At 38.6% G+C, this 16,226-nt stretch overlaps 1 protein-coding gene across 2 annotated transcripts in view; it reads left to right on the top strand.

The window, feature by feature from the left end:
- SAMD12 (sterile alpha motif domain containing 12) overlaps positions 1-16,226 on the top strand; it is a 514,242-nt gene that overhangs the window by 314,847 nt on the left and 183,169 nt on the right. Inside the window, exons 4-6 of one of the 2 annotated variants that reach the window (XM_020975534.2) lie at positions 4,873-5,013; positions 6,268-6,323; positions 7,316-8,046. In XM_020975534.2, coding sequence (XP_020831193.1) covers positions 4,873-5,013; positions 6,268-6,290 — 164 coding nt within the window. In that variant the 3' untranslated portion in view covers positions 6,291-6,323; positions 7,316-8,046. Of the gene's footprint in view, positions 1-4,872; positions 5,014-6,267; positions 6,324-7,315; positions 8,047-16,226 lie in introns of those variants that run through there. The other variant, XM_020975533.2, reaches the window with a different exon arrangement.

Here is a 16,226-nt window from a genome sequence, read left to right as displayed (position 1 = left end):
CACTGTGCCACCTAGCCGCCCTTAATTACTTGCCTAGGGACCCACAATCAGTGAATGAAGAGTTAGGATTCAAACTCAGTCCTCCTGGTGCTAAATAAGTCCAGCACTATCTACAGCACCACTTGATCCCTTCTGTCCCCTGCTCTTTGACCAGTTCTTTGTTCCATACTATATCTACTAGAGCCCAAGGAGGGATATGGAGTTCACAGGAGTGATCTTACAAAAAAAAGGTTATTATCGAAGATTTAATTGAAGGAGGATTATAATATTGGATAAATTAATGTTGTCTTTAAAATCCGAGGTTTTCACAGGCATGTTGATATACTGTTGGTGGAGCCATGAAACCACTCCAGATATCAATTTGGAATTATGCAAGAAAAATAACTAAACTGTCTATACCCTTGGACGTAGCATACACCCCAAAGAAGTAAAAAACAGAATCGCAGGGTCAAATATTTGTAGCAGCATTTTAAGATATAAATTTTCATTGATATTTTCTGTTTCTTATATTGGCAGAGTATCCCTTTCCCTCTCCGAAAGAGCCATTTTGTGTGAGACAAATAATACTTTTGGAGAGGAAAAAAAGGGGAAGGGGTAGTCAGCACAGCTAATTGCACGTTTTTAAGACTTTCACAATTTATCAATGTGTAACACCTGTAGACCTCTAACCTCCACGAAGGAGTAGGTTGGGAGTGTCTTCTCATATCTCATCAGTTAATCCCTACTTGATCTTTATAATTTTGTAACATTTGCTTTTTATTTTTTGATGAGTCATTTTTTTATTATTGTAGTTACTACATATACACACACACACACACACACACACACACACACACACACATACTCACAATTTTCTGGGCTCTGCTTACTTTACTCTGCATTAGTTCATATAGATTTTTCCATACTCCTAGATATTCATTACACACATCATTTACACTTCTTATCTCATTTGAGCCTTGCAACAGCTGTGGAAGGGAAATGCTATTTTTATCCCCAATTTATAGATAAGGAAACTCAGGTAAACAGAGATTAAGTGGCTTGCCCAGGGTCATACAACTATAGTGTCTGAAGCTAGATTTGAACTTGTTTCGTCCCGACTCCAAGCCAAGTACTCTATCCACTGTGCCAATTAGGACTTCTTCAAGGTAAGGCCCTTGCCCACCATATCCCTGATTATGCAGCCCACCACATCCCTGTTTATACAGCCCACCACTGATCTATACCCTCCCGTGTTGACCTTTTTTTCTACATTTGCCTGGAAATCTCCTCCCTGTGTTTATGCCCTCTCATTCCTCCAGGTGCCAGTTACCCCAAGAGATTCCAACTCCCCCACCTCAGGACAAGTATATTTTTCAAGTCCTAAATCCTCTAGGCTTAATCCAGCATATGGTCTCATTTTCCTCACCCATCTCTCTTTACTCATAGGAACATTCATGAGTGGTGCTCCTTCCCACCTCCAAAGTAAGGTCTCCTTCCTTTCCCTCTCCTTTTCAAACTTTTTCCTTTCTTTCTCACCCTCTGCCCCCTGTAGGGCCTTCTCTTTCTAAGACTGAAGAGGTCACTCTCCCCTCATTGCTAGCCTTTGATTTGACCTTAGTATATCACTTACTCCTCTCTATTCCCTTCCTCCCCTTTTTTGCACTTGCCAGTGTTCTAAAGGAAGTCCCACAAAAGAAGCATTCATCTGTAGGCAGGGTGCTGCCAAGTTCCGTCCATAGTTCCCTTAGTACTGTCCCATAGTACTGCTTGCCTCTTCTCCATTACCTCTACCGGATTTCCATCTTCACCCCAGGATACTTGTGTACATTTAGAAAGAAGTCTCTTACTAGTCTTTCTGTTGTCACTCTGTTGCTGTCTACATTTATTCATACCTCTTGTGTTTCTGTTATTTGGGGTATTTGAGAGGCAAATAATCTCACCATTCGGGCTTTCTTTCTAAAAAATGTTTCAAAATCTTCACTATTATTGAATGTCCATCTTTTGTCCTATGTGGTTAAGCTCAGAATTGCAGGATAGATCACCCTGAGTACCACTGCTCTTCAGAACACATATCATCCCCTCTTCCTTTTCTTTGGTGGGCATAGAATAGTCTTCCACTATTAAAATCTCCCTTCCTTTATATTTGGAGGTCCACCTCCTGATGACTTTCAGAACTTATTGTTTCTGAATTGAATTGTTAAATTTAACCACTGTGTGTCTTAGAGTCGCAACCTTGGGTTTTATTCTGGAGATGATCTGTAAATTCTTTCGACTGCAATGTCGTTTTTCATGTTTAGCAATTTGGGCAGGTTTTCTTTTCCTGTTATTTGCTACATTATGGTGGTTTTGCCTGTCATGTTTTTCTGGGAGACTGATGATCCTTCCTGTCAAGTTCAGTACATTTTGCTTGCATAGTGAGGATATTTTCTTTTAATGTTATTGTGTGTTGCTTCCCTTATTCTAGGTTGCCCTTTAGTTCTGTGTATTTACATTCCCAATCTATTGTTCTCTCTCCTGTTTCCTTGGTGAGGCTTGCCATTGCAGTTTGTCTGTCTGCTCATTAATGTCGTTGTGAAGGACATCAATTCTGCACTCAAAATTCTCATTTTTTTTAAGGCACTCAAGAATAGTGTATTGTGATTGCATGTTCCACAGGGTTCTCTGTCTCATGTTAGATCATTCCCTCCTCTCCTTTTTTTGCAGCATTTTTTCATAGATGCCTGAACTCAATTGCTAGATCTGAAGTCTATGTTTCTTTCTGTTGTTATTGTTTTTCCTATTGATTGATCTGTGTATGTTTAGGACTTTTAGTTTTCTTCTTCCTGAAATTTTTGATGCTTCCAGTTCCCCCACACACACCCCTTTCCCTTTAATCACTCCCTTCCTGACTCCCTCCCTTCTGATTATGGTTTTCTGGGTAAATCTCACAGCCTCCTCCCATAATAGGAATTTCTGATTCACCAGCCTACATCTCTGTCCCAAGTGATTTTTGAGTGGTCAGAACTGGTCCCCTCTGGATGCTGTGCTTTTTCCCTCAGGCATGATAGAGTGCTCCGTAGCTCCCCACATGCACGATAATCCTGTGCTGGTGACCTCTCCCACTTCCTTTTTTCCTCAGTTCTCTGGCCCAGAACTAGCAGAGCCTGCCTTTCCCTAGGATACAGCTTTTGGCCTTGAAGTATTTTGGCCAACCTAGCTGTCGAGGCCTGGGCACACTTCTGCAGGGTCTCTCTGGCACTGGAAAGAAGAAGGGGGGAACAAGGCACAGAAGTGAGTCTTAATGTAAATCTGTTAGGTCTGCTAGTACAGTCTTGATGCTGATAGTGTGTGTGGGGGGGTTCTGAATGAGCTTAGGGTTAATTAGCATCAATTCCTAGGTTTGAGGGAAATTTTTTTTGCCTTCCCTTGGATTTTGAGGGTCCCAGGCCATTGAAACAGATGAAGTTGCTTTACCTTTGGTGCATAATTTCTATTTTGGAGAAATGTGAGATTGTGGAGATCAGAGAAAATGTTTAATCCACCATTTTGTTGTTCATGTAACCAGGAAGTCAGCAGCATTGTTTTTGGTTTTGAAAAACTGGAAACAAAGTAGGTGCCCATCCATTGGGGAATGGCAAAACAAACTACAGTATATGAATGTGATGAACTATTAGTGTATGATAGAAAAAGTTATAAGCAACCTGGGAAGATGAATTGGTAAAGAATCACATAAGCAGAACCAAAAGAACAATATATAAAATGACTTTTGCAATATGAATTAAAAGATTAAAAGGAAGTCATACTCTGACTAAATAATAAAATATATCTCTTCCTCCCAAACAGAGGAATAGGGAGCTAATAGGATAGGATATTATACAAACTATTGTATCTTATTTTTGGTTTATTCTTTCTCTTTGTCATAAGCTGGAGTTTGACTGACAGAAGGTATCATTGTTTTGTTACTTTTCTGTAGCTTTGCAGTAGGTAAGTGTTACAGGAGTTGTGGGAAAATAGGCACCCTAGTGCATATTTGGTATGCTATGAATTAGTATGACCACTTTGGAATGCAATTTGGAATTATGTAAATAAAGTAACTAAAATGCCCATGCCCATTAAACCAGAAATTCTGTTACTAAGCTTATACTCAAAAGAGGTAATTGATTAGAGTGTAGTCTACATATACACCAAAAAATTTATTTTGTGATGGCAAAGAAGATACCCATAGATTGGGGAATAGCTAAACAAAATGTGGTACATGCGTGTAATGGAATATCACTGTGGTATGAAAAATAGAAAATATGACGAAGACAGAGAAGCATGGAAAGACTTATGTGAACTGATGCAGAGTATAGTAAACAGAGTCAAGAAAACAGTATGCCCAATAAATACAACAATGTAACTGGAAAGAACCAACTACAATCAACAATTAATATTGCAAAATTACAAATAATAAGCATGTCACCAAAGAACAGATGTGAAAAGAGTGTAGCATCCCACTCCTTTGCAGAGGTGGGAGGTCCGTGAGTGTGGAATATTGCATATATTCTCATGCTTTTTCATATATTTATTGATTTTGCCTATTTATTTCTCTCTTTGTTGGATGGGATAGCTCTATGGGAAGGAAGAAGGGAAGGAATGCTTAGAGGAATTTTGGTGATGAATAAGCAGAAAGCTATCAATAAAAATCATTTAAAAAAACATAGCTTTCCATCATCCAGGCTTCCTATTCTTCTCTCTCCATGCGTAATAGAGATAGCTTTATTTTATATTTCCTTTATGACATGAGGATTTCTTTTCTAGCAAAACCCAAAATCCAGGTCCTGGATTACTCACGTGGTAATCAGAAGTAATAAGTAGATGTTCGTGAAGATCTTTCAGTAATTATTGTTTATTTTCTTTTTCCCAACACTCCAGGACGGGCACTGCTGAGACTCACTGACAAAAAGCTGGAACGAATGGGGATCGCCCAGGAGAATCTCCGACAGCACATCTTGCAGCAGGTGCTTCAGCTGAAGGTTCGAGAAGAAGTCAGGAACCTTCAGTTACTCACGCAAGGTACCTCACTGTTTCCTACTGGATGGATTGAAGAGAGAGGGAGGAGGAGTAAATAAAAGTGTACTTCCAAAGATCCAAAAATGAGAGATTCTTTTGCTCCCTACCAAAAGACCCTTCACAAAGACCTTCATTATAATATCAAAGAACTTCTGAAAATTCTTTTTTTTTTAAACTGGGTAAAAGCCTTTCTATAGAAAGGTAGGGAGGTGGAACAATATAGCTGTAGAATGTCTCATGCAGATGTGGTTACTGTGTCTGTTATTCTCCTTAAGGATTTTTTTTTTTTGCTGTAAAGAAATAAGTATTCTCTGTGGAGGGAGAGTATAAGGACATTATTATGATGTTTTTAAATATCCATAAATAAAATTTAAAGAAAGCAGTCACTGATCACTAAACAGAAACTGAAATAAATAAATGGAGGCATCTTAGACTAACCAGATAATCTGAAAAGCTCCTTGGAGCCATGTCACTTTATCATTTATGTACTATTTTGAGTTTATTTCTTTCATGTGGGGAACTTTTGTTGTAAGAGTTCTCATTGTCTTGGAGACTATGCCTGGGGCAGAAAGACAGTAAGTGACTTCCCTATAGTCACACAGGTAGTGTGGGTCAGAGGTGAAACTTGAACACATCTTTCTGACTCCGAGGCCAACCCTCTCTCTGCCATGGCAGACAAAGTGGACATAGAGTGTTTTACTTACTGTTGGAAAAGAAGACAAGTAGGAAGAAGGCATTTTAGAAGTCTTTGTTGCTTTGAAAACGGTGAGAAAACCCTGTTAAGTCTCTGAAATGGAAAGTCTTTTAAAAAACAGATATCAAGAAAGACTGTATGTCAATTTCATGGCATACTCAAGAGGAATCCTTAATTGCTTCAATAGTACTAGTACATTTAAGGCCCCTGTAACTGTAGGGTCGGTTCAAACTAAAGCTGAAGTGTAGATAATACCCTATATTACATTTCAGCATTAAAAAAAAAGAAAGATATATTTCTCTCTATGCAGCATGCAGACTGGTAGCCTCACCCAAGTGCATCAACCACAGATTGCTTTGACTTTTTGTTTTATTTTAATGGCCATTTTGTGTCATTTCAAATGAAGAGATAATAATAAAATGAGTTTGGAGAGCACTAGATACGTTTTTCAATCTGCAAAATATTGTGACTGGCTAAGCTATGTGCGTAATGGTATTAAAGAAAACTAGGTCAGCTGTCTCGTGGTACACTGAGATTAACTCAATGATAATCCATCTCCCTAGAAGAAAGCCGGCTGCCTGGATGATGACTGCTCTATAGGGATGTGTTTATACATCAGGTAATCTGAGAATTGTTTCACTCATTTGATCTGTACTGTGTAGGCATTTTGTTCCCAGTGACTTATTGCTGATGGAGTTATAGGTGGTGTTACATACACTGTGTGATTTACAAATGGCCCCTCGAAAGTTTGCCCAGGCCCTTCTTAGGTTTGCACATAATAGGGACTTTATAAAGTCTTGTTGTGCAATGCTGAATGAAGCATCCAAAGAATTTTCGTTTTCCTTCTATAAAATAAAATCAGTTAAACTCTATTCTGTTCAGTCCTATTTTATTAGGCCCCAGCTGTAGATGAGCCACTGTGTAAACAATTTGGGACAGGGTTGAGCATGCATATTGGAGTAGAGAATGAGATTAGCAGTGTTTATTGAACACCCCTCAGGAACCCATTTCTGTCCAAAGATACTTTCCGTATCCCTGTGATGTTTCCTTTGTAAAACTGTTTGTAGTATTGCCTCCCATGGATACGTCTCCCCCAAGCTACTGCAAGAACTTTAAACTCCATAATTTTCATTCTGAAATGGCAATGCCAAAGTTCAGCCTCTTTATTTTGTTTGTGATTATCTTTGATTTGGAAAAGCTGCATCCTTTTAATAATAACAGCAGTAGTAACAGTGACAACAACAATAACAATAGCAGTACCTAGCACAGTGTAAGGTACGTAGTAAGTGCTAAATAAATGCTTTGTCATTCATTCATCTGATAATAATAATTAATGACATTCATATTCTACAAACAATTTTTGCACACTTTCGCCTCCATTAAAATGCACGGACATGCTTTTAACTTTCTTTGTATCCCTGGTGCTTAGCACAGGGCTATAACAAATAGTAATAGCTTAATGAATATTTGGGGGATGATTAAGTGATTGAATGAATAATAGCTTACACTCACGTAGCACTTCAAGGTTTGCAAAATGATTATATATACTATTTCATTTAAACCTAACAGTAAACCTATGATTTAAAGACTCTTCTTATCCCCCTTTTACAGATGAGGAAACTGGGATTCAGAAGTGAACGGACTTGCCCAGGATCATGCATTTATCTCTTTAGAATACATCAAGCTACCTTGAATTTAAGTATTATATGAGTCATTATAAGCCCTGTCCTGTCTCCTTTTTAGTGAGGGAAAGGGGGACTGAGATTGATTTCATTGGTATAAGGAATTCCATCTAAAGAAGCTCCTACCAATGCATCTGTTGTGTAACTATCTTGAGCATTACCTTGAGCACTCAGATGTTAAGTTACTTGCCCAGGGTCACACAGCCCATACATGTCAGAGGCAGGACTTGATTGTAGCTCTTACCTGATTTCAGAACCAGCCTTCTCTATTCACTGCCTCTCTCTCAACCTTTTACATATTGACATATAAGCATATTTCATATCAAGGAGCTTTTAAAAAATTCTGAGCCTTCTTTAAGTAAATCACTCTTTTTTATAAACTTTAAATTGTATCAGAATAATAGACAGACTTAAAGGCAACAAATAGCCTTAAAATATTTAGGGAGTTGATTTGGAGTTGAGCACCTTGGAGTTTAATTCCCATGACTGAATTAATATTTACGTGATGTGAAAATTAAAGGTGTGGAGATGTGAACATCTATAATGAATATTTGATTTTTCATCCCCATGCACCCTAATCAGCAGAAATATTATGCTAAATAAGTAAAAAGATTTCTGAATGTCACTTAGCTGTCAAATAAAGTCTAAATTCCCTGGAAATTCCAAATTCTACTCTCTTGGAAAGCCTGAGTCACTCATTGTTAACGTGAAGTATCTTTCATCTTCCTCAGTCAGTTACAATCCTGACATTCCTCTGTTCAAGGATCTTCAGTGGTGCCCCCATTGCTTATAGAATAAAGCAAAGAGTCCTCATTTTAACATTCTAGGGCCTCTGCTTTGCAGCCCTCATCTTTTCAGGATTATCTGTCCTTTCCTGATTATGCAAACTCATCTCCTCCACTTTTCCTACAGTTGCAGAGGATGAGGTGATTTTCTTTCCCAGATCTAGCCTTTCCACATTTCTCTAATCCCATTCCTTCCCATCTCCTTCATGACTTTGCTTCAGTAATGTTTTCCTGTCAGGTGGAGACTTCTTTCTACCCTGAGAAAGTGCTCTGGTTTCTCTGTCACTAAAACAACAACAATAGCCCTTCCATTGACCCTGAATCAAAGTTCCTCATTGGCATTTGCCTCCTGAACATCTCCACTTAAATGTACTCCTTATGTCCCAAAATAAACTCATTATTTCCTTCCCCCCTCCCAAACTAGCCTCTCTGAATTTAACTTTCTTATTCCTGTTGATAACACCAACCTTGGTCATGTTTCATTCTTCCTTCTATTTCAGTCTTCTTAGTGCCGCTCTCCCTCCCCCAAAATTACTCTGAATTTACTCTGCATATATTTTGCATAAACTTCTCTCTTCTGTATGTTACTTCTCCTAATACAAGGTAAACTCCCTAAGGTCAGGGATGATTGGAATTTTATCTTTCAATTCTCAGTGCCTGGCACATGGACACTTAATAAATACTGATTATTTGATATTTAGTCGCTTGCCTCCACATGTCTCTCTTGTTTACTTGCACTACCACTGCCATGGTTCAATGCCTCATCACCTCTCACCTGGATTATCCAAATATCCTAACTATTCTTTCTGCCTCTAGCTTCTTCCTTATTACATTATCCCATCCGTCATACAACTGCCAAGGTAATCTTCCTAATTCACAGCTCTGGCCATGTTACTCTCCTGCTCAGAAGTCCTCAATGGTCCTCTATCCACTCTAGGATCAAATGTAAACTGCTTAGCCTAGCAAGCAAAAACCAGAAACAATAAGGATTCTGTGTACCTTCCAGTCTTAAAGAAAGAAACTAGAAACCAATAACAATATTGAAGAGCACTTTCTTCACAACAACCCTGTGAAGCAGGCAGTATAACATTACTCCCATAGCTAATAAATGGTGGAATCAGGATTTGAATCTATGTCTTATGATTTTGCATCTAATGTCCTTTGTACTACATCACAGCTGCCTTCCCACTGTGCATAGCTAGCCACCTTAGTATTCCACAGCTTGAGCATCATATTTTATGTTAGATATTTTTCTAACTGACTTTTAGCTGCTTCTAAAAATTGAATCCACTCTCAGAGGATAATAATTTTTCTCTTATTGTTTCAATTCTGTTATTCAACAGACTTTTAATTGTGTGCCTACTATGTCCAAGGCACTAGGGATAGAAAGGCAAAAACAACAATTAAAAAAATGTCCCTGACCCTCAGGAGCTCACATTTCTTGGGAATATAACATACAAACAGATAAGGAAATTCGATATGATTTGAGGAGGAAGAAAAAACTCACAATTCAGGAGAGTTGGGAAAGGCTTAACCATAGGAAGGAACACCTGAGCTGAGCCTTGAGGGAAGCTAAGGATTTTAGGAAGCAGAGGTGAGGAGGGACTAGATTCCAGACATGGAGGCAGATGTTGAAAAGGGAACCAAGTTCAGGTTACAGCAAGAAGACCAGTTTGACTGGAACATAGAAGGACTGAAGAAGAGTAATATGAAGTTAAATGTGGACCCCAGATTGTGACGAGCTTCAGATACCAGACTAAAGAATTTATTTTGTTGTGTTTTCCTAGAAGTCACAGGGAGCTATTGAAGATTCTTGAGTGGGGAGTTAAATGGTCAGACCTGTGCATTAGAATGATAGAAGGATATTCAAAAGAATATGCTATATTCTTTAGAGTTAATCATAAGTTCTGCAAATATCTTAAGCAGTGACAGAATCAAATAATTGTATGGTTTTCCTAGGTGACTCCTTGGGGGAAGGAGAATATTTTATGTATAAGTAATGTTTGTAGAGGGCAGTTAGGTGGTACAGCGGATAGAGCATTATGCTTGGGATCAAGAAAATTCATTTCCATGAGTTCAAATCTGGCCTCAGACACTAGCTGTAACCCTGGTCAAGTCACATAGCCCAGATTACCTCAATTTCTTCTTCTGTAAAATGCCCTAAAGAAGGAAATTGCAAACCACTCCAGTATCTTTTCCAAGAAAAGCCAAAATGGGGTCACAAAGAGTCAGAAACAACTGAAATAACTGATTTTGAAATGTTATTGTTGTTGTGTTATGTTGCTTTAAAGAGATGTAACACATGAACAGTCAAAGTCATCTAGAGGTACAGTCCTAGTGGGAGACTACATGGTATATCTAATTAAACCTGCTTCTCTGTATTGTCTTTCTGGTACTGTCTTTTTAAAAAAATAATATACAAATCTCTTGGTTTGAGTAGGTCTTTCTCAGACTGTAGTCAGGATTCCTAGTGTAACTAGTTCTGAGAGGATAACAGAGACCAGCCCAGTAGCCTTCCAAGCATCTGATTGGCATTGGAAGTAGCAGTTTGTTGCTTGTAGAAACAGGATGAAAGACTGCTTCCTTTGCCTTGTATTTCAGAGTTTAAAGGAAATTCAAAGGTCATCTAGGCCATACCTGGCCCAAATCATGAATTCATCTTCCAACATGCCCAATAAGTGATAATCTAGCCTTTGCTTAATTCAAAGAGGTCATTAGTCTCTGTGCTAACCTCTAGTGACAGAGTTCATTCCGCTCTGAGATAGCCTGTTCTGGGGCAGCTAGGTGGCACAGTGGATAGAGCACCGGCCCTGGATTCAGGAGGACCTGAGTTCAAATCCGGCCTCACATATATAACATTTACTAGCTGTGTGACCCTGGGCAAGTCACTTAATCCCATTGCCTAGCCTAATAATAATAAATAATAATAATAATAATAATAATAATATTGCCTATTCTACCTTGAAAATGTCTCATTGCTAAGAAGTTTTTCCTTACATAGAGTTGAAGTTTTTTTTCCTTATAGCTAAGCAGAATAAGTTTAATCTCTCTCTCTCTCTCTCAAGAAATTTTTGTAAGCTCTTATCATCAGACTCCCCCTGAGTCTTTTCTTCTGATGGTTAAACAGCTTCAAAAATTTGCTTATGGTATGGTAATCAGCATATGGCAATCAATCAGTAAACATTCATGAAATGCCAACTGTGTGCTGATGCCAGGGATACAGGAGGTAAAAGAGAGTCCCTACCCTCAAAGAGTTTACAATCTAATGGGAGAGACAACAAACAAATGTACATAAACAGGTTCTATACAAGATAAGTAGGAAATAATTTAGAGTATTTAGAGTCAAAACCTTGATTGTCTTCCTCTGGATATATTCCATTTTATCTATTGTCTCTCTAAAATTTGATGGCAGGGACTGGACACCATATTACAGGTAAGGTCTCACTAGAACAATAGTATTATCGCACCCCTCTCCCTGGATACAATTCTTCCATTTCTTCAATCTGAGGTCACATTAATCTTTATGGCTGCAACATCACGTGATATGGTAAAGTGGACATAGCACTGGATTTGGAGTCAGACCACCAGAGCACATGACTAGTTAGTGGAATATGTGGGATTAGATCTCAGGACTCCTGGGTCCTAACCCAGTATTCTTCCCACTCTATGATGATGAAAAAAGAGAAATAAAACTACTTATCTATGCTTGGAGCCTTTCCATAGATTTCTACCTCCGTTCTGGTTTTTCAATCTCTTATTCATACAACTGCTTTAATTCTTGCCCTTGTCTTTTCCCTTTGATACCAGTATTATTTCCTGTATTCTTGCCTTTATGGTGCGTTCCCATATTGTGGCTCTCTGTCAACTTTTTTTTCTTTTTCTTTTGTTTTCCTTTCACACTGGAAAGTTGTGTATTCGGTATCCTTGTTGGTGGGAGCAGTTCTCCTGGCAGCTTTGTAGGGTGAGGGAGCTGCTTTGGCAGATAGCTGCAGATATCTCTTGAGGAAAGCTGTTCAGTGCAGGAAACATCATTATTATACTTCTATCTTAATCTTGATTTATGAGAGACAGAAAACATGCCTTAGATAACGGCATGACAATGGTGCAAGGCTATTTTGGGATTTTTCCAAGTTAGTCCATGTTAGAGAAAAAATGCTTTAAATGTACTTACTGAGAAAGATGCACAGTGTATTTAAGGAGCATTGTTACCTTATTGACAATGAGCAATATTTGTAGAGGTATTGAGGGACTTTCTCTACATGTGCTTACCTTTATGTAGTAGAGGTAGAAGTTATGGAGTTTTTTTTCCCCTAGACAAACTGTATATTCAGTAATTACATATGTAAAAATCTAAACTTTAAAACAAAGAAAAGAGAATACAGATATTCTTAGGTTGCTATGATTAAGAAAAAAAAAAGAATGGCACCCAGTAAGCCAAATGGCTCTAATGATACCCTTACAAAGTTGACCTCTAGCACTATGGGTGAGCCTCTGTGACAAACTTTTTGGATGAGCAAGCACCATGGATAGGTTGTATCCTGAATCATTTAACAGAACTCCCAAGTCAATGGGATCACAGATGCATTTGAGGGGCTATTTATATTATTAATAATTATATCAATAATAGATTCAAGTGCTATATTGCTAATTATTCTAATCAATCATATAATCATTAATATTTCTTAGATACCTATTGATCCACAATCTCCCAAATGCAGATTTTCATTCCAGTGATACAAGTCCCAACTTATTCCTGCCTACCCATCTTCTGTGACTCTTGTCTAAGTCTTGCCATAAATTTGCCATATGGTTCCATCCAGACATGGGGAGAGGCTTTTTCTCTCTTTCTCCCCATCACAGAAAATCAGGTAGTTTGTTGGTAATATCTCACCCTCCCTCTATCTCCTTTTAATATCATACTTTTCTTAAAGCTTGAAAATTAAGAAGTCATTAGGCTCTTTGCTAACCTCGAAAGGACTTTGGAAACTCTATTCCTTCCCTCTCCTCCCCCTATACCTTAAGGTGTTATGGACTGATAGTTTCCATTCCCTCTAATGAAAAAAAAATTAGCTCCCCTCTTGATGACATGATTAATGACCTTATTATTCATAATGATGATGTTTCAGGTTTACATGGCATTTTATATATATTATCTGTTTTTTTCACATTTGAAAAGATCATTATGATCCATGGGCACTGCAGTAGAGAAAGAAGTGGTACATAGGATGCTTTTCTATAGCACCTTCCTTGGCTGCAGATATTTGGATAATGTAATAAGGTTTGGAGGAAAGCCCTCATCACAAAGTGATGCTGCTTTTGTGTGAGAGGATTCCCCCAAGTGGTGAATGTGCCAGATGAAGGGGTTCATGTTATTCCATAAGTCATTATAGCAAAGACGTTTCCTGGCATTTTACCATCAGCAAATGCCTTTGTAGAGTGGCTCTGGGTATGGGAAGAAGTATGTGTGCATTGTTAACCAGAGGCAATTATAGCTTATTAAAAGTCAGCATTTCCCGGCCCCCCCCCCAAGGACTCCGTCAGCAGAATCCAAACATAAATGTAGTTTCTTAGCATTCAGTTGTTTCACAATGAGGGCCTTCGTGACCCTCTGTCTTTTGGAAAAATGTTCCAAGAACACAACACTGCTCTCTTTCCAGAACAACTTCTTTGAAATACTTCTATGGACTAAGCCTTAATGCAATCTTCTACCTCATTGAAGAACATCTGATCTTCAGCATTCATAAAGTTGAAAAGGAACCATAGAGTCTAATCCTCTACCTTCAAGCAAGGTGGTGTAGGTCAAATTATGTAGCTGCCTCTGCCATTTAACCTATGTGACTCTTTTGACCTCAGTTTCCTCATCTTTCAAATAAATGCCTTGGATTAGATGGCCTTGGAGTTCATTTCCTGCTCTATCTATGATCCTATGATCCCATTACTCTGAGTTATCCTTTCTGGATCCAAGTAGGAAAAATCTAGTCTGTTTTCCCCATGGCAATCCCTCATATACCTGAAGATAATTATCACTTTCCCCTAAGTCTTCTTTTTTCCTCCCTAAAATCCCTGGTTCCATCTACCAGTCCTTATATATCTTGAACTCAAGGACCTTCCATATCCCTCCTCTAGCTGCTCCTCAGCTTATCAGTGTCTTTCCTGAAATATGGCACCCAGAACCAAACAGATTATCATTCCACATCAGGTCTGACCCAGGCCATTGTTCATGGGACTGTCATCTCCCTTATGTCGGACGCTATGCCTCCATTAACATTGCTTTGCTTTTCTTTGTTGCCGTGTCATATTGTTGACTTATACTGAGTCAGCTAAATTTAATCCCACTAAAATCCACAGATCTTATCCAGATAAACTGCTGTCTCACAACATCTCCCCATCTTGTATTTGCAAAGTCGATTATCCAAACCCAAGTATCAAACTTTACTTTTATCTGTATCAAATTGCTCCTAAGGGATCCAACACAGTGTTGAGCTTGTTTCATTCCATTATAAAAGTCCCTCTCTACATCTCAGCTCAGACTTTCTTTGAATCACTTCTTATTTTACTGGACAATAGATTGGTGTTTATCCTGACTCATTCACCTCCTTCTATTTAATTGTGAGCTCTAAGTCTACAATCCTGTGGAATTACAGAATCTTAAAGCTAGAAAGAACCTTAGAGGTCATCTATTCTCATCCCACAAAGATCCACATCCCACAAAGTTACAGTGGAGAAAACTCTTGCCCAGAAAGATCACTTAATTTGCCCAACATTAGAAGCAGAACTGAAACTGGAACTTATATCTCTTGACTCCCTAAACTGGCCATTGGTAATGAGTGAGATTGGAATATTAGTTTCTGTTCATAGGAAATCTAGCGAGAGCTGGAAGAAACCTCAATTGTTATTCAGTCATTTTTCAGTCCTGTGCAACTCTTTGTGATCCCATTTGGGAGTTTTTTTTGGCAGAGATACTGGAGTGGTTCACCATTGCCTTCTTCATCTCATTTTACACATAAAGAAATGGAGGCAAGCAAGGTTAAATGACTTGCCCAAGGTCGCACAGCATGTAAGTGTCTGAAGCCGGATTTGAACTCAAAAAGATGAGTATTCCTGACTCCAGGCAAGGCACTCTATCCATTGCACCACTTAGCTGCCCAGGAAGGGACCTCAGAGATCATCTAATCCAGGGTCCCCTCATTTTACAGATAAGGAAACTGAGGCCCAGGAAAGTTAAGTGACTTCAGAGGAACAAAGATTTAAAGGTCATCCAGTCCAAACCAACTCCCTCCCATTTTACAGATAAGAAAACTGACACTGAGAGGCTCTGAAATACCCAGGGTCACACAGCTAGTAAGTGCCTAAGTAAAACTTTAAACTCAGATCTTTCTCACTCTGAGTCCATTGGTCTGTTCCTCATACCATGCTGTCTTTGTGACTTGCCCTAAGTCACAAAGGTAATAAATATCAGAGGTGGGATTTGAAGCCAGGTCCATTGAAGCACATGTAAATTAAGCTTAACTAAACCTTAACATTTCTCAAAGCTCTGTGTCTATGTATACTCAAGCTTTGTAGAATTTGGGAAGAATCAGTCACTTAAGGAACATTTATTAAGTTCCTGCTGTGGGCTAGGCACTGTGCTAGGCACTTCAAATATACAGATAAAAATTAAATAGTCCCTCCTCACAGGAAGCTTATTCCATTAGGAGAGATAACATGTGCACAAAATATATACATAATAAATAAGTACCAGGGATTTCCAGCAACCTGCAACTTAGTGAGATGCCTAAGGAACAAAAGAAGCTGCTATTTCTATTGCTTGGTGGTTTCACAAAGGCATTTGACCCAGTAGAAGTGAAATATTGACGTGTCCTTGATATATATTAACTCAGAACCTACTCTCTAATTTAATAGACCAGCATTTTCTGTATTTTCTCCAATAAAATGTTTTCTCTTGTTGGCAATCTGAGGGAAAATAGCTAGTGATATTTAATTTCCTAGAACTAAACTTATGAGTAAGGAAACTGTGAAACATTTGGGATTCTTTATCACACAATCATCTGTCTG

Source organism: Phascolarctos cinereus, unplaced genomic scaffold (genome assembly GCF_003287225.1).
Source record: "Phascolarctos cinereus isolate Bilbo 61053 unplaced genomic scaffold, phaCin_HiC Scaffold_4;HRSCAF=312, whole genome shotgun sequence".
Taxonomy (NCBI): Eukaryota; Metazoa; Chordata; class Mammalia; order Diprotodontia; family Phascolarctidae; genus Phascolarctos; species Phascolarctos cinereus.
Note: the sequence above shows the minus strand (reverse complement) of the source record. Positions and strands in the feature narration are given on the sequence as shown.